The sequence below is a fragment of the Branchiostoma floridae genome, chromosome 7 (genome assembly GCF_000003815.2).
Source record: "Branchiostoma floridae strain S238N-H82 chromosome 7, Bfl_VNyyK, whole genome shotgun sequence".
Taxonomy (NCBI): domain Eukaryota; kingdom Metazoa; phylum Chordata; class Leptocardii; order Amphioxiformes; family Branchiostomatidae; genus Branchiostoma; species Branchiostoma floridae.
The window spans coordinates 14009565-14036728 of record NC_049985.1 but is presented as its reverse complement, the minus strand read 5'-3'; the positions used below and the strand labels follow the sequence as shown (position 1 = coordinate 14036728).

At 38.6% G+C, this 27164-nt stretch overlaps 2 protein-coding genes across 8 annotated transcripts in view; one reads left to right on the top strand and one right to left on the bottom strand.

Annotated features, from left to right (window-relative positions):
* Positions 1–1626, top strand: part of LOC118420286 (nocturnin-like) — a 3331-nt gene extending 1705 nt beyond the window's left edge. For all 3 annotated transcript variants that reach the window (XM_035827014.1, XM_035827015.1, XM_035827016.1), the window contains exon 3: positions 448–1626. In XM_035827014.1, the coding sequence (XP_035682907.1) occupies positions 448–1271 (824 nt within the window). In that variant the 3' untranslated portion in view covers positions 1272–1626. The remainder of the gene's footprint in view (positions 1–447) is intronic.
* Positions 1627–4720: 3094 nt separating this feature from the next.
* Positions 4721–27164, bottom strand: part of LOC118420289 (ETS-related transcription factor Elf-2-like) — a 29766-nt gene continuing 7322 nt past the window's right edge. For 3 of the 5 annotated variants that reach the window (XM_035827017.1, XM_035827018.1, XM_035827020.1), the window contains exons 3-9: positions 25168–25294; positions 10554–10685; positions 9995–10072; positions 9424–9624; positions 8407–8517; positions 7816–8008; positions 4721–7377 (exon numbers count right to left, since the gene is read on the bottom strand). In XM_035827017.1, coding sequence (XP_035682910.1) covers positions 7242–7377; positions 7816–8008; positions 8407–8517; positions 9424–9624; positions 9995–10072; positions 10554–10685; positions 25168–25294 — 978 coding nt within the window. In that variant the 3' untranslated portion in view covers positions 4721–7241. Of the gene's footprint in view, positions 7378–7815; positions 8009–8406; positions 8518–9423; positions 9625–9994; positions 10073–10553; positions 10686–20773; positions 20962–25167; positions 25295–27164 lie in introns of those variants that run through there. The other 2 variants (XM_035827021.1, XM_035827022.1) reach the window with 2 other exon arrangements.

Genomic DNA, 27164 nt, shown 5'->3' with positions numbered 1-27164 from the left:
AGATTTTGTCATGTTTAACAAAACTGTGACGTTATTAATAACATCGCACGTGCGTGCCACAGGAAACATGTTTGCATAATCATGATGACTGTTAAACAGTAATAAGGCGTGTATATATATAGATATATATTGTATATGTACGAGTAGATTACATCTCCGCATGCATTAATTTTCATCTATTTTAGCAACAAATTGTTACCGTACTGTAACAGAACAAAGAGGCTGTAAAAGGAGCATATATGCCATCATATATACCACACACAATCATTGGCTAGATTTTTGAATACCTCAGATAAGTATCCCAAATCTTATCACAATGAATGTACATGTATCATGACACTACTGGTAGTTCCTAAACCCCTGTTGGATGTCTTGTCTCCCCTGCCCATGACTTTTGACTTATATCATGTATTCCAATGGTAAAACTGCTCTTGTTCTTTTCTCCAGCACTCAGCCAAGCAGACGACAGTTTTGTCCGTTGCCCACCGGCAGCGCTCAACTGGGATGTGAGGAAGTTCAGAATCCTGGAAGAGATTCTGACCTATGACTCGGACGTGCTGTGTTTCCAAGAAGTTGACCACTACCACGACTTCCTAGAACCAGCCCTGAAGAGTCTAGGCTACCGCGGGCTGTTTTACCCCAAGCCTGACTCTCCCGCGCTCTACTGCCCGAATAACAACGGCCCAGACGGCTGTGCTCTCTTCTTCAAGAAGGAGAAATTCTCGTTGGTTGATGCAGATGGCATTGTGTTATCCTCCCGTGGTTTCGAAACAAACCAAGTGGCTTTGTTTGCCAAACTGCAGTTCTCAGATCCATCCACAGGGAGCGCAAAGCCCTTTGTTGTGGGAGTGACCCACCTCAAGGCAAGGAAAGGTTGGGAAAGGCTTCGATCCGAACAGGGTAAGGATTTGCTGAAACAGACACAGAAGTTTTCGGGGAAAGGTACGCCTGTTGTTTTGTGTGGGGACTTCAATGCAGAACCAACAGAACATGTCTATAGTGTGATGAGTCAAAGTAAGATGAAGTTAAACAGTGCTTACAAGAGTCTGAGTGACGACAAAACATCAGAACCAGTTTACACGACATGGACTGTCAGGACTGACGGGGAATGGCGCCAAACGTTAGACTACATCTTCTTCTCCAAAGACAAGTTCCAGGTGGAAACATGTCTTGAGATTCCTCCAGAGGAGTTGGTGGGAGAGACAAGGTTACCTTCTCACACTTACCCATCCGATCACCTGTCCCTTGTCTGTGACTTCAAGCAAATTTAGGATCACAGAAATTCAATGTGATGTCCACCAAAGTAGTGGAACAAGCAATAAGATAAGGATTTACTCCTCATAATTTATACAAAGTCTCTAAATTGTACAATAAAATAAAGTGTAGTCTGAAATCAGGTATTCAATCTAATCTAGATAAGACATGCACATGCACCGTTACCTCAAAATATAACTGTATACAAAGCAGGATGATAGACTCAAATCATGCAGATACATGTATATTCAGAATGTGGAGCAGTTATCATGTACAAATGAGTACAGTAGCAAAAACACATATGAAGGTAGGATGCACACAAGAGCATAGTTGACAGTTGAAGAAATTTGATCTAGGAACCAGTTGATTTTTGCCGGGGCGCCGAAGGCGCCCGGCTTTGTGCCCGGTTTAATGGTTCGTCCTTGGATGGGTCTGCTATGGTCGCAAAATGTACCGTGCGTTTTTACGACAATTCTCAGCCCTTCTCAGCCCTTCAAATAAACGCAATGTACCGTGCGTTTTTACGACAATTCTCAGCCCTTCTTAGCCCTTCAAATAAACGTTGTAAGAATACTGTTTATCCATGACCTCTACTCGTACAGAAAACATTGCAGCGCTCATTAGCAAAGTCTAGGAAAGGAAAATGTTTCTTGATTTGCAGTAAAACACTGGTCATGTAACATTTGAGGAGTTGTCGTTAAATCGCACGGTTCATTTTGCGATAGCGTTGACGGGTCCGGGTATTTAGCGGAATAACCCGGAATAACCCGGAATAACCCGGAATAACCTTAATAAAGGATGAAAGCTACCGAAATACAGTGTGCTTTGATAAGTTAAGATCGCAGAATGCAATATTTTGGCATAAAATAATGTATATATGGCCATGGGAACAAGAAATATTACGGTTATTCCGGGTTATTCCGGGTCATTTCGGGTTATTCCGGTAAATACCCTCACGGGCGTTGACGGTGCGGAGGAGGTGAGATTTTTATCGTACAGAAATTGGTACAGTTTGTAAAGTTATCTTTCTGGAATTCGGATGTATTAAAATATAACATTACATTCTAAGGCGTAGTGTCATGTGAGTAAAATGAGCACGACATTTGACGAAAGATTTTGTGGAGGGTATACAGTCAAGTTTATTGTGCAACGATTGGAACAGTTTACGTGCGGGTGGGAGGGGGGCGTGCGTCTATATATGCAGCTGCAGGAGGTCCTGCAGGACATTTTCGATCGTAAGAGTAACGTACAATTTGAAAAGATAGTGATCATGAATTCGGACACATTGAAACATATTTCCAAGGAACGGTATATAGTTTTTTTAGTAAAACCAGTGTGTGGGGATTGACGAGAATTTAGATAGTTTAATGGTGCACTGTGCTTGAGCCGATGCGAGGCATTATGCAGGGCATTTTTGATTGTAAAAATATCGTACAAGTTGAAAAGATGGATCGGATTCTAATACATTAAAACATACATTTCCAAAGAATAGTAGAAAACAACGGATTGTAGCTAACTGTTAAGCAATCAGCAAAGCAGTTGGCAAGATGTCACACCTGAACTTTTGTAGATTTTTGCTTTTTGTTGGTACTAGTAAGATGTTATGTGATCAAGACAATATTTTCTTTCTGTTTCAGTGACGCCTTAGACTGTTCTCTGCTATATATACAAGTGACACAGTAATATACAGAAACTTACAGCTAGCAAAAGTCTGTACTCAATAAGATTTTACACAGTACACATTTATACTTCTTCTGCTGAAATCTACGCATTACATTTTGCATCCAACCAAAGAGGTTTGAAAGAGAGTCCTTGATCCAACCAAATTAGACCTTGAGACCTATTAACAGATCATTGATCACTGTGCATTTTGCACATACCAGACTCAATCGTGCCACTGAGCACTGCATTTTGCACACACCAGACCAATTGTGCCACTGAGCACTGTGCATTTTGCACACACCAGACCTATCGTGCCATTGAGCACTGTGCATCACCGGACCCACCATAACATGTGTATATGCTGCCGTATGCAAATTAAGATTCAGACATCCCTATTACGGACGTGGTAGAAAGCAACACGCCAATTTGATCGTTGATTGGCGGAGAATCGCAGACTGGTTTCTGATTGGTTATACAAGTTGTCTGGTAGGATCCCCCAGACACGTATAAATATCTTCAGCACGATAATTTTCATATCCAAACGATTCAGAAGCTTGAGAAGTATTGACCGTCCATAATCTGTTCATTACATATTCGTACCATGTCTGCCTGTGAAATTTCTGTCACGAAGAAAGAACGACAATGCACATCCGGGACCTCTTCCCGCCTTTGGCTGTGGTCTCGCACCGGAGTTTCTTTTACGATTTTTATATCCGGCACACAGCGCACACAAGGGATACAATTCCGCCCACAAAAGTACGCCGGAAAATCCAATTATACCAGTGAACAAAGGTTTCCAGCCAACTTCCCATAGATTTTAGATATAAACTTCTAGTTTAATAATGATGCACATTTTACTGGAACACAACATGAAATTTTGAGGTAGTCCTTCCAAATGCGCCCCGGCCAGCTTTTTTTAAAAGCTTTCTTGTTAAAATAATTTAAGGCTAAAGGAATGTTTTTTTATGTGGGAAGAGTGACTTATCTGTGAATTTCTGTTCTGTTTTGTCAGACATGTTTTTCACAACGATCCAATATTCCAGATACTCTTTAGTAGCTAATTGGCTAGGTAGACTTTGTAGGTTCAAGCATGTATTTATATTTATTTCTTCAATACGTGGATAATTTAAGCCTTGAGTGATGAAGAAGCTGAATTCATGTCAAGTATTTCACAAAGATGTGTAAAGTGTTTGAAGCGTTGTCAAATCTTTCAAGTTCTGTACTCATAATTTCCTTGAGGTTGATTTTTGTGTGATATGAAACAAAACTAATAAAACTTAAAACAATAACACAGGATGTCCCAATGTTGCATGCTTTTGGTTGACAAAATAAAACACAGCATAAGTAAAGTTAGATGTTTAAGACCTCATTCTGTACAATTTCAACAGGGATGCTAGTGTTACCAAAGTGAAACAGAACTGCAGTGGATGTCACTTAATGACAAAAGGAAAATGTCCAGACTTTGCATAATGTACAAAATGACCAATAAACTGGAGGCTGTAAGACAGGTGGGACAATGGAGAGAGAAATCAAGCACCATATACTGTAATTCTTGAACCAACTGATAAGTATCTAATACCATCTAAATACATGTACTCTCTGCCCCAACAGCTAAGTATGTAGCACCCCACAATCACAACTATTATGTCCAAAATGTGAGTAATCAAAACCAGAATCCTCGCTGCAATACCACATAAAGCCGCATGGAGGCTCATTATCAAATTTGACGTACTTCATTTTCTTGTCTTCCACCTAACAACAGATCCATCCAAGGCTTCTTGAGATGGTGAGTAATTACACAAAATTGACAAACATTTCCCAAACCAAAGTGGTTCTTTATTTAACATTATAACAACAACAACAAAAGAACACAAATAGTTCTTAGACCAGGATATTAAGACACAGGAAAATAGGGTTCTATCTACCACAGCAGTATGTACAATGCATGGTCGCAAATATCTTAACTAGTCAAAATTTCACTCAAAATAGTTCAAAATTCTAGGTTACCTTAAACTTCATGTGAAAAGAAAGTCCATTACATGGAAAAATATTAAATTTCTTACTTACATCTTTTTAAGTATCTATTGCTGTCTTTTTCCTATACGTTTTAGAATTGATGTCACTATTTGTACAGACCTCAATTTGATACATACTGATGAAAAGTGGTCGCTAGTTGTAACGTTGAACCAAACATGTGCTCAACTGACTTGTATTGGACCAAGGTGCAAGATGAACTATAAATACTATAGATTGTATTTCTCCATTTTCTCTGATAATGATTTGCATCACAAAATGTACAAAAGATGCTATTCCCAAAGTCTTAAAGATCGCTTCAAAGACTGAAGTCAAGATACAAGTTTATCTAAGTCTGTTGGTACAACAATACTGTTAGTATGGAAAAATCCTCAGCTAAAATGTGACACGAACTGTCAAGAAGTCAAATGTTACATGTCGGAAAAGTGAAAAAATATCGGAAGATCGTTCAAGTCACAAAATCACTAAGACTCACAAAATGTTCTTTCATGAATACCGTACCAAAGGTGAATCAAAAGTGTGATTCTATCTTAGTTTGGTATAAACCAAATTGTCCTTATTTCAATATTTGTCTCTTAATACAGTAAAGCAACCAGCTATCTAGGAAAAGAAAAAATGTAGTTGGTCCATTTGTAAAGTTCATTCAACTACAGGGGTAGACAATACATTCTTTTGAGACATTTCAATAATGTGCCATTTTACAGTCAAGGTTTAAGTTGATATGTGCATTTGTGGCACATGGTAGCTATCTGTACATCGGCATCATATATACCACTTCTCTGTTAAGGTAATTCCCTCACTTTCAAGGCATACCTACATTATAGTTCTCTTTTTTTTTTTGCTGTTAAATGCATACACTACATAATGACATGGGTTAATATCATTTCTTGTAGGTCTCTTACCTACAGATGAAGACACACCATAATATGAGTAACAACAACAAAACATCACTACAAACACTGCACCCTCAAAGGGAAAACTTTTTAAAAACTTTTGGTGACCACACACACTTTCTATGATAATAAAACATGGAAGAACAACAGAAAACCTTACCAGAATCAAACTTACGATTGTGATAATTTAGTTCATAAAGGTTGGAAACAATTGTTCTACTTTATAAGGTGCAAGTAGATGTAGCTATTTCACTTGTAAGAATATCCAACTTGTTACAGAATGTGCGGAGATTACTTCAGAGGAATTCTGGGAAGGATGCCTAAGCAAGGCAATACACTGCAATTCGAATTTCGCTATGAGCTCTCCAAGAAAATTAAATCCATCTAAAAAGTTGTGTGGATTTCACAAAATTTCATTTGGTCATTATGTTACTTTTCCATCATTCCCAGAAGTTTCCATGTTTTTGAAGTGAACATATCACCCATCATATTTACAAAATAGCCAGTATTTACACAAACTTATGCACAAGTTCAGAAACAGTTTAACTCAGTGTCCAACACATAAAAAGACTGGCAACAATAAGCATCAAAACTCTAAGTGTAATAATAAATATTTCTCTTTGTCCTATAAGGCCTGTCTTTACGATTGATTGTTCTACATTATTTTCTTTTCTATTTTTCTGATCTAATTTCTTGTATTACATGTATATAAGTGGGAAGGAACCAGCTTCACGATAGTGAGAACACAAAAAATAAGTTTTTTTTCTTCAAACTTCTCCATTATCATATTCTGGGCAAGATTATTCAAAAATACACCACTCAAAGAATGTCTATATTTACAGTCAACATTACAGTCTTTGAATGTCTCATCTTGTTTTTCCATGGGATAAACTGATTTCATTTTCATCCTGACATGATTTTACAAAAAAAACATCAACATTTAATAAACAAATCAATTTGAATTTCTCGTTCAAACACTACTTCAATAGTCTACAGGAGATGTAAGTCTTCCCAGTTTTGTTACGTAAGAAAAATAGTACGGAGAAGAAATACTTTATAGCCACTGGGCACAATAAGGATTGACAAACTACATGACAGTTTACAATAATTTTCTACTACTGAACGAGATACATGCACATTATCAAACAGCAATCATATACATCTTTCTCTGTTCACTTATAGTTAAAACAGAGATCGAGACAGGATAAGAAATCATCCAGGTTATCCCAAAGAAATCATACACACCTTCACAGTAGCCTACCTACAAGAAGATATATGTGTGTACCCACTTATCAAGTGGTAGAGTCCAGCATAAGTCCAGATACTATACTATAATGGACAGTTCCACTCAATCTTGGGGGGTAGACTGTGTAGGAGAGGACATGCCTCCTGGTGGGTTCACTCTGAGGTGACCATGTGCTCTACAGTTGTTTCCAGGGCCTCCACGTCCACAATGTTCTTTGGCACCTCCTTGAACTGGTACACGAGACGCTGGCCGTCAACCTTGGCAAGGATCCCTCTCTGGTAGTAGTACCTGAAAGGGGCAGAGGATAGTCTTAGGACAATGTGTGACATAACTAACAATAACAGACATTGTCCAATACTGTCAGGTTTTCACATCCAAGACAAGTGAGAGGCCATCTACTATCTTTGCTGACATACATGTTGCGATTGCCGTTAAAATTTGTAATATGTGTCCTCGTCTCCGATGAAGAGGAGATGCATCTGACTGATAAACCACAGGCGGACATGCCATATCTGATGTGATACTCTGGTCAACAACAATGAAGGACAAACAAAAATCAACAACATGAACAAAATTTCTGAATAAATCAGAATCAATTTTGTAAAAGGGAGTCACTTTTATCAGCACAGCCTTGACTATAACTGAAACAAGCTTAAGAAACTCAGCAAAACAGCATGTTTCCCTGTCCTCTATATGATAATTGTAAGTATATAATGTCCTGATTACCTCAGGGCTCTGCCCATGGTTTCATAGTTCATGTCAGGCTTGTTTTTGTGCTGACCCCACAGTTTGGACACGGCTTTGGAGTCCACCAACTTGAAGATGCCCTTGTCCTTCTGTGTCCACTTGATGATTTTGGGACAGGTGTCCTTGTTCTGCAACAATTCCAGTAGGAATTCCCACAGGTAGATGGTGTTACCTGCAGAGGAAGGGGGAGGGGGGCACAGGTGTCAGTCTTGTCTTAATATGGAAGGGGGGCACAGGGGGTCTGTTCTGCTATCATGGGAAGGGGGCACAGGTTATCAGTCTATCGTTTTACTTTGGACAGAATTTGGATACAGCTATAAGTCTCCAATCATGGAGATGGAATGATGGGGGGTTCCAATCCAGATGTTCCTATAGAGAAGGTAGGTATGGGTACAAGTCTCGATACCAGGAAGGAGGGTACAGGTATCTGCCTGATTTTGCTCAGTAAAAACAGGGCATTTAAAACCTATACATTCAAAACAAGGCATTTAAACCCACACATTCAAACACTGCCAATCCTACCTATGTATGTAGTCAGTTGCATTCCTAATATGTCTATGACATACTGACCTTCTCGTCTTCTCTTCATGGGAGGGGACGACACGCCGTGTTCAGGACTGCCTGTGTCGCTGCCACTGCTGCTGGTGGGCGACTTTGGTCTCTGAGTTTTGGGCTTGCGGGCTGAAGGGGAGGGGGGCAAAGAGAGAAAGCAACAGTTATATACAATGTCATACATTTATCAACAGCGACAGTCATAGAAACACCACACAGGTATCAATGCTATGGGGTTTAAGTGTATTACTCTCTTTGATATGGCACAATAGAGAACAAAATCACATAAAAGGCAATTGATAACTTCATTTGTAGAACACTTGACCTAAGTGGACTTTGACACCTTAATATTGGGTATACACGGTCCTCAGTGTAGTTTAGTACATTAATAAAAGACAGAAAAGTCTACCCCTCAGTTACTATTTGTTTGTAAGATAACAAAGGGATGATCTGTTTTTGTCCTATTGCCAGGTTTGTATTTTGAAAACAAGGATGCAGACATTAATAGTGTTTCTAACTGTATTCAGTTGCAATAAATTATACATTGTAATATTTTGGAAATAATAGATCAGACTATGGACCATTACCCAAATACCTTAAATGACAATCACAACAAATCTCTCTCGCTTTCAGTATATCAACAAAACAGCTCTGCAAAAGAGTCCTGTTTCTTGATAAGACATCTTTTTGAATAAAGTTGTTCCTGTTCTGCTTGATTTTACAAAAATAGACAAGCAACAGGTAGGGATGCTAAGAAATAGACCAGAGAGCATTTTCTTATCATGTAGCCTAACTTAGAGGTTTCAATCCCAGGCTGTTGGAATTCTATAACTACCCTGGAATCCAGACTTTATCCAGGGCCGGCAGAAAATTTGTTTGGCAGCCAAAGAAGGTCAAACGAATTCCCTGTTGGCACTGGTTAAAAGTCTGGGTTTGGTCCAGGGTATTTTACACCTTGATTTGTATACTTGGAGGGCTTCTAGCTTTTTGGAGAGTGAGAAATGTTTAAACAGTGAGACAAACTGTAGAACTCACGTTTCTTGACTTTCTTGGCCTTAGGCGGTGTGACGGGTATTGCTGCTGTAGCCAGCTGGGTTGGCATGGTCTGGACCTGTACACTCTGCATCACGGGGGGAACCTCCACACACACGTCAGGCCTCATGGCGACCTGCGGCGGCCCCGCGGCACACGGTGGGATGAACGGAACGCCCATGGCTACAGGAAATACAGGCACCACTTACAAACACATAAACAACAGTGATTGAAAAACAACATCTGACACTGGACCCTTAGAAACAAGACATTTATATCTAAAGAGATGTCAGACTTTAGTGGATGGGATATTTCAAATTTTCAGTCTTTCCATATATATAGTAACCAATGTTGCCTATCTTCCAAATTTCATCAGACATAATTGTAAAGGAATATCCAACAATGGACTATGGCAACTACATGTAGTTGTAAAATAATCTAGTCATTTTAACAAAGAAAAAAATTAGGGAAAAGACTTCTTTGACATGAAACACATGAGATCATAATTCCCATGAGAGCATGAGAACACATGAGATCATAATTCCCATACTACACAGAGAGCAAGGAGATTTACCATGCAATCTAGCCTTGTTTTCCTCATGAGAGTTTGTCTCCATGTCTGACACTCCACTGTCAGTCGGACTTGGTGGTTCTGCAAAATGAAGCAAAATGAAGCAACCCGCATCACCAATAGGTAAATACATGAACAAGGCCACTGAAGCATAGAGAAACAACTACACATGTGCAATCATCAAGCAATAAGTGTGACAAGTAAAAGGGCCTCTGAACCAATTGATAGGCAATCGGCATTAAACATAATACCTTTTAGTTTTATCAACAATCAGCATCAGTTCTACATGTATACAAAAGTACCCAACTACCCAATAAAAGGAATCTTACAACACAATAAAATATCTAAGAAAGGGACATTTTCACTTGATTTGTTATACAATGTATGTCCCATGTCTGTTTTTGCACACACAAGAGTACATGCATATTGTATGTACGACCTATGACATACCAGAGTACATGTATATTGTATGTACGACCTATGTTACAATATTGTGGATGATCTGACCTGCAATTTCAAACCATTAGCCATGAGTGAAAAGACAAAGACATGTGGTTCTCACCCATTTTGGTGATGGGTTTGGCTTCTGCTGTAGTGGGGGAGTCCATCTCCACCAGTGCCTGTGCTGCCATCATGGCCCTCCCCTTCTCCTGACTAACACTCGCTTCAGCATCCTTCTTATCGCTCACTTCAACTGCAAAACAAGTACAAAGTACAACCTTAATTTGTGTAAACAGCACAGGCACAAGTGAAGCTCAAATTGCTCTGCAGACTTATAGCTTTAAATGGTGGCGTTCTAAATGTGCCTACAATGTAGTTCGTGTAGAATCGACACCTTGACATAAGTGTATACATATAACTTATAAGTTGTGTTTCTTTAGTACCCTGATAATCCATCAAGGAGAACAGCAATAAACAAGGTTACCATATACATGTACTGAGTAACATATAAATTGAACATATACATGTTTTTGTAGCTTCCCATGAAGCTCTTTTAAACTTTTCTGAAGTGCAGGCAATTCAGATTTCAAGGTACACCAGTGAAAAACTGTGATTATAAAAACTCTACAATCAGCATATTCCAGTACAAAACAAAATGTCAGAAAAAATTCCTGAACAAAATATCAAAGACAACCACTGAGCAAAAGCCTTGTTTATCCTTCAATAAACTGGTTGGGAGAATTATCATGCCTAACAAACTGATCAAACACACAAAAACTAGACGAGTATAAATCCATTAAAGGGACATATTGTAAAAATTTGGCGCCCAAATTTCAAATGTTCTGAACTTAACATCTCCAGTCAGATTGAAATTTGTAACTTATTTCCAACTTATGTGCATCATTTTATCACATTTCTAGCACTAATTAACAATGCCAAAGTAAGCCGCGACCAAATTCACTTACTTCCGGGTAGCCTACCGGAAGTAAGCCGGCCGTAGATTTCCGAATCGACCGTTGCGGTCACAGATCTTCGGAGCTTAGCGGGGGCAATCAACAAACTTCGGTAACGATTCGAGCGAACCAGCGAACGTGTTCTAAAGCGCACTTGGTTCGTCGGAGAACTGGATAAAATGGACAACTAAAGCGGCGGTGGGAAGTGCGCATATTTCAAGATGTCCTCACGGCACAGTAAAGTCGTATCAATGCGTAGTGAATATTGCTGTGTAGTGTAATAAGGTAGATTCAACTCATGATGTAGAAAAATGACCGAAAACAGTGACTTTATTTTTTACATTATGTCCCTTTCACAGAGCAAACATGGAAACTTGTTTTCCAATGTGCCTGCAGGAGGTATATCAAATGCAACGTAAGGCATGTATATGTCACAGGAGAGATGTCGATCCAGTAGAATCGTCGATTCTCCTAGGAGAGATCTCGATCGGAGCTGGTCCTAGGACCAGCTCCGATCGGGGTCTCTCCTAGGAGAATCAACGATTCTACTAGTATAGATTGCGATCGGGGTCTCTCCTAGGGCCAACTCCGATCCAAACTCAAATGATGCTAAGATATTGGAAACAGACTGCGATCGGGATCTCTCCTAGGAGAATCGGCGATTCTACTAGGAGAGACCCCGATCAGAGTTGGCCCTAGGACCAGCTCCGATCCAAACTCAAATGATACTAAGATATAGGAAACAGCAATACTTTTTTTGATAAACAATGATTTTATTTAGTATTAAGGTATTTCGGTTGGCTAAATTGGCATTTTGACCTTCCATTGTTCTCTTATTAATGAATTAAGAAAGAATTAAGCCATAACGAATATTGAAAGATGGTCATACAAGAATTCTAAATCTGATTTTTTTGGAGGCCGAAATTGATGACGTCATCAGGTTTTATTGCCCCTAATCTAATTTTTTCTATGACAAAATACAGCACCTTGGTACATACCACTGCAATGAAACTATGTTTTTCATGTGCATAATGATGAAGGTTACAAACGCACTGTTGCGCAAACTGATATCTACTAACAATCTGTAGTTATTAAGAATTAATTTTTTTTAATTAGATGAAAACAGACATTTCTTACTTACTACAGATCATTAGTAGATATCAATTTGCGCAACCATGTGTTTCTAGCTTTCATCATTATGCAACGAAAAAAGAAGTTTCATTACAGTGGTATGTACCATAGTGCTGTATTTTGTCATAGAAAAAAATAATATTAGGGGCAATAAAAATGATGACGTCATCAATTTGGCCCCAAAAAAATCAGATTTAGAATTCTTGAATGCCCATCTATCAACATTCGTTACGGCTCCATTCTTTCTTAATTCATTCATAAGAAAAACAGTGGAAGGTCAAAATGCCAATTTAGCCAACCGAAATACCTTAATGCAAACCTACTAACTCATTAACAACTACACACTAGCCTACTTGTGTCTACAATGTTCACTCAAGACTACCACAATAGGGTCGCTTCTTCAACTTTACTCAAGGTAGACTATAGTATGTAGCATCACTTTCATGGTAAATGAGTATGTTTTCTGATAAAGTAATTTCTGATACAGTAGTGGCAAAAATCTTATAATATGTGAAAGGCACCAACGGGCGATCAATGTGTCAGTATGCAAATTTCACAGCTTTGGAAGAACTCGAAGAACAATTACAACTGTAAAGTGGTCAAACAGGTGTCAAAAGATTAAGTAGAGTTCCAAGATAATACTCACTATTTCACACCTATTGAGTACATCTCACTACTGACACTAGTCAGACTTGTACTGAATCATTTCATAGCTTTAGAATAACAATAACCATGATCAACAGGTGTCAAAATACCATGCAGAGTTTCAAGATATTACTCACAAGATCCCGATCGCAGTCTGTTTCCAATATCTTAGCATCATTTGAGTTTGGATCGGAGTTGGCCCTAGGAGAGACCCCGATCGCAATCTATACTAGTAGAATCGTCGATTCTCCTAGGAGAGACCCCGATCGGAGCTGGCCCTAGGACCAGCTCTGATCGAGATCTCTCCTAGGAGAATCGACGATTCTACTGGATCGACATCTCTCCTGTGACATATACATATAGTAACAACATTTTTTTTAGTGTAATAAGCCTATTAGTATTAGTACAACTTTTACTTAAAATTCTTGAGATACTACAACCAGTTCTATACATTTGTTATTTGGACTGTGGACTAAAAACAAAGCCAACCCAAGCCCAAGGGAGGGTGAGGGACCTTACATAACCTGACCCTTACACTATTTCCATGCAGTTACTGACGCACAAGTGTGCCCACATACTGCCCAGATATCAGACAAGGCTGAATGCCTCATGACATCACAGGATGGTTACCGTGGAGACCGAAGTGTTGCCATGACGATGTCAAGGGAAAGAGTACGAATTAAGCTGGAGTGGTTTCTAATGAGGACTAGCGTTAGGTTACCGGGAAAATGACAAGCCTAGCAGATGTAATATTCATAACTAACATTCAGGTCCTTGTCGTGACTTCTTGTCTCTATGAATGTTTTGTTATTAGCCAAATTACTGATTGCTATATCCTAGTTAGTCTGTGACCAGAACCTCTGGTCGACAGACTTTTAGTTTTGTCAGGTTTTCGCGCGTTCGCAGCTGTATCTATATGTTCCCATTGTCTGAATTCTATGTGGTTTGGCAGGTCCTCTGTACTGGGGTTGACGATGATGCACATGATTTTTTTTTTGCGGCTGCTGGTTTTATTAGGGATGTTATAAAAATAGCACCCCTACAATTTGTTCTTCTTGCGGTGTTTTGGTCCAGATCCTTTGCATGTGGGTCATCATGTAACCAGATATTGTCAAGCAGATGCGTGGTTTTATCTGATCGTAAAATTTATTCGCGTTCGCATCTGTATTTGCATGTTCCCGTTGTCCCATACCTACGTTGTTTGGCAGGACCTCTGCACTGAGGTTGACGATGATGCACGTTGTTTGTTTTTTCGCGGCTGCTGGTTTTATTATGGATGTATAAAAATAGCACCCCTACAATTTGTTCTTCTTGCGGTGTTTTGGTCCAGATCTCCTGCATGTGGGTCATGATGTAATCGGACATTGTCAAGCAGATGCGTGGTTTCATCGGATCGTCAAAGTTATTCGCGTTCGCATCTGTATTTGCATGTTCCCGTTGTCGCATACCTACGTTGTTTGGCAGGTCCTCTTCACTGAGGTTGACGATGATGCACGTTGTTTTCTTTCGCGGCTGCTGGTTTTATTATGGATGTATGAAAATAGCACCCCTACAATTTCTTCGTCTTGTGGTGTTTTGGTCCAGGGCCGCTTTGTTTGAGCCTTGCCATGATAAAATATACCAAGCAGATGCGTGGTTTTATAGGATCGTCAAAGTAATTCCCGTTCGCATCTTTATCTGCATGTTCCCGTTGTCGCATACGTACGCTGTTTGGCAAGTCCTTTGCAATGAGGTTGACGATGACGCAGGTTTTTTTTTCGCGGCTGCTGGTTTTATTATGGATGTATAAAAAATATTACCCCTACAATTTCTTCGTCTTGTGGTAAATATCACCCCTACAATTTGTTCGTCTTGTGGTGTTTTGGTCCAGAGCCGCTTTGTGTGAGTCTTGCCATAATGAAATATTGCAAGCAGATGCGTCATGTTTTCTTGCACTTGTATCTGTGGTTTCCGTTGCTTTTTATTTGTCGCATACGTTTGTGTTTGGCAGGTTCTCTGCACAGTGTTAGACGATGACGCACGGTGTTTTTTGTCGCGCTAGTTGCTTTCATTATGGATGTAATAATGTCAGATATCACCCCTTGAATTTGTACGTTTCACGATGTATTGGTCCAAGTCTGCTTGTTCAAGCAGATGCGTGATATGTACATCAATTTTACGCGCGTTTTCATCTGTATTTGCATATTTCTGTTGTCGTTTTATCACGTTTACGCGCGGTCGTATTTGTATCTGTATGTTCTCTGTGTGAATCGTATGTGGTTTGGCAGGTCCGCTATGTACACTGAGGTTGTCGATGATGCACGTGGGTTTGTTTTGGCGGTTTGTTTCGGTTCTGGGCCGCACTTTGACAGTTATTCACCTTTCTCAAAATATGTTGGATATTTATTTTACCATTCACCCAAGTTGCTCAAAATTTGTCAACATCTGTGACCAGCTGTGGCCAGCTGTGACCAGCTGTGCATGTTGTCAACAGCTGCGACCAGCTGGTCATGACAGTGTTTTATAACATCAATCTACTTTGAATATGACAGTATCACCTATTTACGGTAATTCTAAGTAGCTGCGGGCCAATCGCCATTTACGTTTTAAATTAACATGGTTGGTACCTTTATTATGATAATGCTGTCTTCATATATACTTGTACATCAGTCTCTTGTCCGATCTCCTTTACAGTGTGGCTGTGAGTTGACTTTTAGGTCTTTTGTGTGACGATGAATTCCGCGTGTTGAATATTACTTTATGCCTGGCACTACAGTTAATAGTACGTAACTGATTTTTCTTGCACTATGCTGTTTTCCCCGCATTGTGCCTTTATTATTGAGGTTGGGATCACATATTATAGTAAAAAATAATTTGCGTGGTTGGTAGTCATATGCCTTTATGGTTATAAGGTGTAAAGTCGTTGGAAAGTTGCCGCAACATCTTACAATTCGCGTTGCTCAATAGGTAGTGTTTGCTCTCTTCGTTATAATGGGGACGTGGACCCTATAACAAGCAAACAGAACATAACAACCAACAAAATACCAAACCGACGTCACAGACTATGTTACCTACGGTCACTTGTTTATGTATTACAGCAAGGAAGGTGTACTTGAAAATGTTCTTCTATAAATCTAGTGCTATTCACGACTTACACAAGATACAAAATGGCACAGGTAAAATATCAATATCAATGGGTCTGAGATATGACAGGACTATTGTGTTAGAATAGTTTAGCAACAAATATCTTAGACTAGCTCTTTGAAAAGTGTTTTCCATATAAAAAAAGAATTATTATATTAATACACACCAACTTACACTTTATGTTTCAATCTTTTCTACCGTGTATAACTCAGTGAGTAATGTCAGATTAAAAGGACAGGTTAAAGGTGACCTTTTTAAGTTTCCAAGCAACTTTATCTGTCGTTATGTGACCTGTGTTTACTTACACTCTGCATGAGTACTACACAGTATACTCAAGTCCTTATGTAACACACACTGTGACAACTACAAAACTTTTCAAAATAAGATAGAACAAGCATGGTGCACAAAAAAATCTACTATGACAAAAATAGAGGCCAAAAACATTAAACATGTTTTTGCTCTGCTCTATAAAGCAACAGAAGGTTCTGTACAAATCACAAAATGGCACTGTTAGTACATTACCTTATCACATAACCATGTGTCTCATTATCTTAAAAGATATAAGTTATCTCCACTTAGAAGTTTCCCATGGTAATCTGTTCATTTTGTACCTTAACATGACTTTGGTAAAAGACTAAATTCTCTATTAAATATGTTAGGTTTTTCAAGACCGTGAATTCTCTGTTTAAAGTATGTAAGTTTTTCACTAATGTATTGTTCTGCATCAAGGAACAGTAATTTTCAGACAGCAAAAAAAAAATGAAAAAGCCTAGCAGAATATGTTTCCTAAGTCAATCTTGGGAAAGAGAAAAATAACTGCTGTTTATCAATATACATGTCCAAGTCAACCATTACATATGCAGTCGTACTAATAAAGTAATAGCTGAAAAGCAATAGCTGTAATACTTACTATTGCCTTCTCATTAAAAAAATTTCTAAATGTCTGGAAATCATTTTGCCACATCTAATGTACCCATCATAATTGGTCCATCTTTTGATAGATTTACAAACATTCAGAAAAGACACTGACAGGAAGGCTCTTCTGTTTAGCTTTCAATCACTTCCTGTACTGAGCAAAGCACAGTTTATACACATCCTGCTGACTTTATTGGCAGGTGACCTTGGGGTCAACGACAGCCAATAAGAAAATGTCTACCTTCCTCAGACAAGTAACCTGAGCTCATAGGGCTACCACTAGGAGCAGGAAATGGACAAAAAACTTCCTTAGTCCAGTCAAATCATTTCGTCACAAAAACAAACACCACTGGATTTTTACACCTTTGTCCACAATACCTTACGACACAACCAGTCAGGTAGCATGGATATCCTTGTACCTAACAAATCTGTTTTGAATTTTTGCTTGATTGATTTAGGGGACAGATTTTGGGTCAGGGCATGCACACCAGTGATTGGCATGATGCCAAGACAAACTGTAAGGACTCAAGTAGTTGCTGGGGCTCCTGTTTTGAAAATGTCTGCCATGTTTAAGTAGTGAAACTTGATCACAGTTACAGGCAGCAAACTGGTAAGGATTTTGCTGTAGTGGTCCTTTAAAAACAGGGCATTCACAAGGCCTTATCCCAGAATATGAAACCATTACAATACACCAAAGGTTAAACTGTCCCATCTAGAAACACATGTTGTTTTGAAAACATTCACGGATTCTTAACACTATAACAGCTCAAGTCAAATGAACCAGCAGTAAAACAGGTATTACGTTTCTGGGGATAATTTTTCAGGAGTAAATATCTCTTCCTGGCAGCTTTCTGCATGACCCAGACATGCAAAATGTCAGCCACCCATCAATATCTGTCACTATCACAAAGATTTTAGGTGTGAAAACATCTTTCATAATTTCAATGACACACCTGGGATTAATTATGGGGGAAAGCATTATTTAGAAAATGAAAATTGTCAACATATTCTTATAATTCCAACAAATCAAGAAAAATAATTCCAAAGAGAAAGACAAAACCTAGTTTTGTTTCCTATTAATCCTAATCATCAAATCTTTTTTTTTTTGGAAACAGTTTTCACAAAGATTTCAAAATATTTCTTAATGTAAATAACTACAATAAACACCTGAGAAATGGCCCTATTTTGGGTCTATGAACAACAATAATGAAGAATACACCGGGAAGGATGGCCCTTTTGAACTACTTCCTGTTGTGGTGTTTTCAAAGAACAGGATGCAGGTCTGTCAGTCAAGTGTTCCCTGTCCTCTTTGCCTGGCAGACACAATAAGACACCTACTCACCTATTTGCTACCAACATTTGTACTTATAGAAATTTATAACATTTCTACTACTTAATCTGAAATTGAACACAGCATGTAGTCATTTCCAAAGTATTCTTATACATGTACTCAACTTGTAGCAGCGTTGAATGCTTCTTCCCTGTCAGACCAGTGCTTTATGTCTTTTTCCTTGCATTGACTCCTGACCATAAACCTGGCACCTAAACGTATCGCACACAAAGCTACAAATACAATTACATCACTGTAATTGTATCACTATCATTCTACATACAGAGCGGGGGCAGCAGCCACCTTATTTATAAGGTAACTGGCGTATTTATCTGCAGTAATTAAATGAGATGTCACTGAATTAACGCCAGTGTAGTTAATCCCTACCCACTGATACGGTAATCTCACATCTCAGCAACCAGCAAAGTGTGTTGTGTCCTATCTCCAAGCAGAGGTTGGTGGGGAAAATTGTCACCTTTTTATCATATGAACCATTTTCTGTCTCCACTCCCCACCAATGTGAAAACAGAAAATGGAGCATGTGGTAAAAAGTCACAGTGTTCCTCACCAACTTCTGCTTGGAGAGTATGTTGCATCCAGGTTAGTGTAAGATTGAATATTTTCAGTGCACACAAGTGAAAGGCAGAACAATTTAGATGTCACTACTACTTCTAATAAACAAAAGAGAAGACTAAACCTGGACCAACAAACTCCAAACCACCAACCCACAATACCTGGCATAGTACCCAACAAATGTATTTAAGCTGCTGGCAGGAATACCAAATTCCATTTCCAGACCTTGCCTTGAAAGTTGAAGCATTCGGTATGTGCATCAACTCAAATGTAACATACATTGATAAACAACTTCTGCACTAAAATGTTCAACTATGGTAATGGCCACCTCAACTATAACACTTTTCTGTTATTTTTTTTTTTTTACAACAGCATACACACAAAGAAAAGGGAAAAACTCTACCAGGTAAAACAAATTTCCAAGGAAACAGATTAATTATTCATGAACCCATCTACAACTGTGATTGATATTACCAGGTGTAGAAGCAGGGAGAGGCTCCTGTCTGAAAATGAATTCCACAACATTACACCTTTTAAACTAATTACAAAAGCCACAGAATTTAGCAGAGGACTTTGCCTCTCTGTATTGTAGTAACACATACAGTTCCATACAGTACTGACAACAATGCAAGTTTATATTTGAAGTTCAATTGAACTAGAAATTAGTCAAGTACACAGTTAAAATACTTAAATACTAATTAAACAATTACTACAAATAAGCACAATGCTTTTTTTTCCAACATATTATGCTGAATTTTTTTCCATGTCTTTTTGGATCAACTGGTACGAATGATGTTAGGTCTAATACACCAGCATAGATTTCATTATCTGCCATGTGGCCCAAGAGTTTGTTTTGAAAATTTGGTCTTGGAAATGCTACTTCTGTTGACCAGATAACACTGCATTATGGGTGCCTACGGTCAGTGAGAGCAAGCCATGATTGACGTTCTCTCGGTTTTGAATTTTCAGTGGTCTGGTTTGACAATGATTTATGTTTTGGACAGTCCTCCCATATGCCAGTGTCCTAAGACTGTGATCGCATGGGACCACCACACTGGGCCTCCTCACTTCCTGGTTACCCCCACGGTCATGGTGGCACACCACAAAGGGCACTACATTTCACAAACACACACTAAACATACGGATTTCCAACTCCCAAACGTATACACGAAATTCTATCCGGTACAGAACGTCACAATGTGACAACAAGAAAGCGGAGATCGATTATGGAAGAGGTTCTTTGCGAGCTAAATCCGTCAACACGCGGGCCAATAGCAGGTAAGAGAGCCCGCCACTCGGCGGTGTCCAAAAATCCTCACGGAGGACAAACGCACCACTTCCGTGTTCAATCTAAGCGAAATATGGCACGAAAGACACAAGGAATGCTCACAAAAACTGTAAAAATTTATGCTGTGGGAACATCTGGAAGTCATCATCTACATTTTTGGCACGACCATGACCGAAATATTTACAGCAGGCGGTAGAAAAGAATCAGGAAGCGAGTAGAGCCACGCACGAAGTCAACACAACCGGACCCACTTCCTGGTTAGCGAGCGGGAACGGCTACTGCGGCGGCATACCACCGTCGTTCCCGCTGAAACTCTCCCTAACACGCCGGGATGACTCTATCTACCGTCTTTGACTACAATTTGGGAATAATAATTGTTTTACCGGCTTTCAGAAGCAGATCAAGACTCTTGCTAGCCACTTCCTGGACGGGGACCGCCATCTTCGCTGCCAACTCTCAAGGGTGTATCCATCCGCACGAGAAAAGCCGGAAATAATTTGCATACGCTCCTAAATACTGGCGAATATGTGCCCTGCTCTGTCATTGGTCAACACACAACTTTAGAAAAGTACCATTTCTACATAGACTAGGAAACACTGCCGATATTTTCACCAAAAATGGATATTTCTGACACAGAATGTTAAGATGTAATAGCTGAATATGCTTCATGTGTCAAGAGGCTTCCAAAAATCGATGTTTTATATGCAATTCGCACGCAGTGGTAGTAGCCAATGGCAGAGCGCAACAAGACTCAAAAGAAATTCTCGACGGGGTCCAGTTCCGGGTTGTAGTCCGCAGAGACGATTGAACAGCAAATCGTTGCCATTTTCTGAGTTTTCATATAGAGAATAGTTTTGATTAGAGATTAAAAAATTTGTCTGGTTACTTCAACATAAAAACTGCCACGTTAGGAGCTAAAATTGCGCGAGGTTAAAGATTTTTACACGTGGGCGGAGGGATATTTCTGGTCGGTCTGTTGTGCACAAGCCGATGAGGGACAACCCTTGCAGAGCAAAAGGTCAACAAAGCGGCAAACAGATGCTATATAATCCTGTTATGTTGCGAAATTCAAACCAAAAACATGCCAAAAGCGATCAAAGAGGTTGAAGGCAACACATCGACAGGAATTTTCTAACTGACAGCATTTTAAAATCGCATTATCACTGATTTGTTGCAGCCAACTTAGGGTTTTAGGTAGGTGCCCACACTTCTCTCCAGGTAGTCCACATCTGGTAAAATTTATCAAAACTTGGCTGTCTTCCAGCGGGTATGTACAGTAGCTGGACCTGAGCATAGTTAAACTAATTTCCTCTCATAAAACAGAGTCGAAAATAAAAATAACAAAAAAACAACAGAAAATACAGTTTTGGCAAAATAAATGAACTTTGATTCAAAGAAACTTCTACAAGCAAGTAAGCCTCCACTAGACCAGGCCTGAAAGTAGCCCTGAATTTAAACCATCATTAAAATTCTATGCAAGTGAAAATCAAGAGGTTATTTTCCACAGTTTTTACAAAATACTGACATCTCCTTAGTATGATAATAATAATAATTACCAGGTGTATTTTGCCAGCCAGTAGGTACCCAAATTATGAGTAATGAGGCTGTTTTGATATCACATAAACTTTAATTAACAACACCGCAAATTTCAATTGTTTTACGTACATCGATCAAAATCCTTTTGTCTACAAATATCTGATCTAACAGTAACACCAACACAGCAGTCGTCCTTAAGCTTTAATATCTTGCAAGTTTAAAAGAACCCTGACACATTCTTGGATTGGGGCAATAAGTTGGTAAGGAGCCATGCTGTATACAGTACAGCTAATTTTTTCAGACCCAACCCTGCTGTGCAGCTGTCAAAGTTCCCAGGAATGCATGTCTAAAGTTGTTATCAGATTTTTCTCTACAAGAGCTTCCCAACCTCATGATAACGTTGTTCAAAGATCTAAGAATACAATTGGAAATTATCTTAATAAAAATACAAAATCTCGAAATTCCTGGCTCTAACATTAGATCCGGATCTTTCACAAGAACTGGCAGAAACTGACAGGAACTTTTTTCTTCAAAATATCATCATCATTATTCATAAATCTATCCTGTCACCAAACAGGCCTTTGAAAACAATGACTTTGTTTTAGATGCCAATATTCAAATCATTATAACCAGTAATTATACTTATATTATGGGCACTGAACTAAATATCCACCATATCCCTCAAGACAGGAAGTCTTCATAAAACAATCTCTGTCAGAGGGAAGAATTGGAAGACAGCAATATAATGCCTCCTTATTTGGTGGTCTTTTCATGTACAAAATAAATGTCATTAACCGAACAGACCCCAAGTAAAATCATATATAAGTTTGGCCTACCAATGCCACATTGGGTTTAATACAGGGTAGGGCAGCAGGTCAAGGAACATCAGTTAATCAAATTAATTCAACTGGTCAATCCAATCATGTTTAACAACAAAACAACTGGAACTTTATTGCCTGCACTGAAAATGGCTCTTTTTTTTTCAGTGCAAATCTTGTTCAGGAGCTCCCATGATGCATTGCAAAGGCATGAACTAACTTATAATGCATGTACATGACATTGTAGTACATTTCACTACATCGCATATTAAAAGCAAAGAGTCAATATCAAACTACTTGGCCATTATTTCGCCAATGGCTATTCTACAAATGAAGCTTTTACTGGGACTCATTGCCCGCCAGCTGGACTGCACATAAACCAGTCAACTTGAAACACATAAAACATTCATGAAATATGAATCTAACATGAAGAAGTATGACATACACAAATGAGCTCAGTAACTTGGCCTTGCTAATGTCCCCTGTGGCATCATTTCCAGGTAAGACCACACCAATTTTATTTGTTGTAATGTTTCTCGGATTTCCCGAACCCATTTTTTCCGATTTAAAAAAAGAAACAAAAACTTTCGAAATTGATGGCCACACCTCGTGTTGACAAAATTTCACTGCCTCTCCTTTCTCAAATTAACTATGGGCCTCAAATTCCAGTGGCTGTACATGGCTATTTTGGACGGTACATTTATAATTTTTCTTCAAGCTTTGGACTTGCTACCAGGGACCCCTTACATTTTTTATGAAAACTGATGCGAGCGTGCAAATGAAAAAAAAAAAAAGTTGCAAAGCAAGCTTTGGACTTTGCTACCAGGGACCCCTTACATTTTTGTAAATGTTGAGTTTAGGTTATCCTGTCCAATTTCTCCTACCTTCGACTTTTTGAAAAGTGTTTTTTTTTTTACCGACTGACCTAATTTTTTTTTGAAAAAATCCGAAAAACAACAAATAAAATTGGTGTGGCCTAAGGCCATGTTGATTTCATTATATGGATGAGATAATCTGGAAACCTCAAAACTGATGCGAGCGTGCAAATGAAAAAAAAAAAGTTTGGCAAAAACGAGTTGCATTCAGTATGAAATCTATCAGTAGTCAGAAGGATTGGACAAATGACTTAACGCACTGAGTGAAGTATAACAAAAAAATAGATTTTTATCTTCATTTTTGTTCTTCTGCATCTTCTTTGATGTTGGAATTTACTTTGGCCTTCTATGACATTAGTATCCATTTCGGCAATTTAAATCTACAGCATATAAATGCTCATTTTACAGCTGCTTTGTATGATTTACAGTGTGGTTAAAAACTTTTTATTCTATTTCTAGAAATGGGCAAAAGTTGATGTCATCCATATAATCAAGTCAACATAGCCTAAATCTACTGTTCAACCTCTGCAGACTCTTTGTAAAGTCTTCATCAAGTGTTTGTCAAGCTCTCTGTTTGCATGGCTTGTAGCAGCTCTTTTTAGAGCTGACCAGCCAAGTTGCAGTACTGTACTTCATCACAAGAGGGCTGAGCCAACCTTCTCTATGATCACATAATGTGACCAAGCCTTGATGTGACATATTACGCAGTATCACTGTGCAGCCTTGTTAAATGGAACATGTTACAGCATACAAATGTATTATCATTGCCCATAAGGAAAGGTACATCACAAGATGGGCAGAACTGATGTTGAGTTCATTAACAGTTCTCTTTGCAGCCTATAATATGTGTTGTATTTTACATGTTTATTGTCAATGTCAGCAAAATGGCTTGTCACTGAGTCGAAAATATGCTGATGCAATTTTCAACATGAGAATTATGTGCTGTACTTGGTTCTTATGCTAGTGTCAACATTACAGTAGCTATACTCACAAAGCTTACATCACTGGGCATCAAGATATGTGAAAGGGTAAACGGGACATAAAGTATGTAGTATTTCTGTAACAGTCTTCTTCTTCAGCTCCTTTCCTCTTGGTAGGTAGTCTACTCATTAATATTCTACAATTTAATGGCCTGCAAACTTGTTACACCCCTTTACAGCTGAGAATGGTCTTGTAGAGTGAGATTTTCAAATGTCTATCAGCTTTATTGAAAAATATTTTGCAACAAAAAATCTAACATGACTGAAGAAACTGCAAAGTTAAACAGAGAATAATATGCAGGCAAAAGTGTGATTCTTATATCTTATTGCTGCAGCTCTTGTTGAGTAACATTGTTGGGTATGTTAGCATGAAAGTTTATCTGTAGTAGTAAATGACATTATGGATAAACTAAACTTTAACTAACCAACGCTAAAATTGATTGGGACTTATAACCCCAAATTTTCGGCCATTCTTGGGTCTGTATACAGTTACTATATCAGTATATGTGCTGTGTTACTGTTAGCATTCTTTTCTGAATAGGTGCACTTCAACAGCGGCAACTCTTACCTGTGTCACTCACAACTTCTTCCTCATGTTCTACAACTGAGTCAATGTAGACAAACTCCACCTCTTCCTTTATCTCCACAGCTGGCCTCTCGATGGGTTCTACAATAACTGCCGGGTTAGACTGGTCCTGGGAATAGATAACACAGTTAGTTGTACTTTTATTTCAAGTTCATGGCAACTTTCAATGTTAAAAAACTTGGAACCAAACCTCAGAACCGGTAAGTTAACGAGAAAGCTGTCAATAGCAATGATAACATCACCATCTATCACTATGAGCACTGCAATACACTATAATTTCTTGTCAAAATTTTGTTATATTGGCAGATTATGATTTGAGCTCATTTTGTTGATTGTTACCTTGCACAACATAATCCACAACATTTCCATAAGACAATCATAGAACATGTAATTCTATAGAGTCTTTGGAGCTATCTAGATTCTTTCCGGTCAGCTGGATGTTCCTAGGACAGACAGACTGCCCCAGTCTACAGACAGACTGACCTGACAACTACTACTAACTATGGGACTGAGTGAGTGACATGTTCCTTTATCTATATTGTGTATGACAAAAAAAGCATTTTGGTTTTAAGTACAAAAATTATGATATTGTTTTTTAATGAAGAATGCATTAGTCATTGCTTAAAAAACTTTCATTACAGTAGCAACACTGCCAACTAAACTGGGAAAAATAAATAAGTTCATTGACTGTAAGTAGAAATGTGTAAGATCAAATCCTTCAAATTGATTCTTAACCTTCTTCCAGCTGAAGAAGCCTTTTGCCGTTTTGGCACCAAATTTTGTATACTCGTAGGATAAGGCTCCAGAGAGACAGTTAGAATGTTGACATTTAGAATACATATAAACTGTAACAGTTACTACTAATGTAGAGTATAAGGTAGGGATAGAGAGATGACAGACAAGTTAGCAGCTAGACAGTACAGGAAACTGAGTGTAGTGTCTTTCACTAGGCTTCTATATGTAGACAGCTCCAAGAAAAGGCCCAGTGAAATCTACTAGCACAACACAACACAACAAAAGAAAACAAAAGCTACAAACAACAGAAGAACGAACAGCTATTAAACAACTGTTACAGTATATTAGATATAATAACGAAGTCTTGAATCTTGATTAGCAACACTTCTAAGATGTATGGTGGTTCACCGGGCTCCCACAAGACGCTCTGCCATGTCTTCTTACTTTCTTACTGCTTGAGGGAAGACAGAGCGTTGGCTACAATGTGCTACCCTGGAACTTTGAAGATCTGTGAAACAGGAGAGAATAGAAAAACAAGAGCAGCGACAGTCGACTGAGTTGCAGTACTGGTCTTCTGCACTCCCCTACCTCCAATATCCCTCACTAGAGCATATTCAATAGTGAATTTTCTATAACAGCTTGGAGGGTGTCATAGCAAATGCTGTTAGCCGTATTGATGGCTCATTATTTGGCATACTAGTCCAATGTGCTTCGTCAGCATACTTTCTTCTGCTCTTCTGTGTCATTCAGAATGTTTGAAAGTTCTCATAGTACACAAAACAATTGAATTATGATTTAATGACATGCAACATGTTGGGCTATATCTTGCCTGAAGTCACATGAATATACTCTTTTAATTGTTGCTTCCATTGGTAAAATCTAGAGGGGTGCAGAAAACAGATTGAATTTGCAAAATGAACAAGAGTAAGAGGTGGCAAAGACAAAGTTGTGCAAGTACATATATGAGCTGTTAATGATGTACACTATAAAACCAATAGTTTATATGATGGACATTTGCACATAAGAGGACATAATCATATGTTATATCTAATGGATCTAATAATTGCTTAAACATGCCCATACTAATGGGACTATTGACCTTTAATGAAAGTATTTCAGTGTTCCAAATAGCCACCTGCAATTTGCAAAAAGACTATGACGTGAGATTCCAGACAAAAATGTAAACAGCTTAGAATTTTTGAAGAAAAATTACTTGTAATTTGAATTCTTTGAGTCTGGCTTCC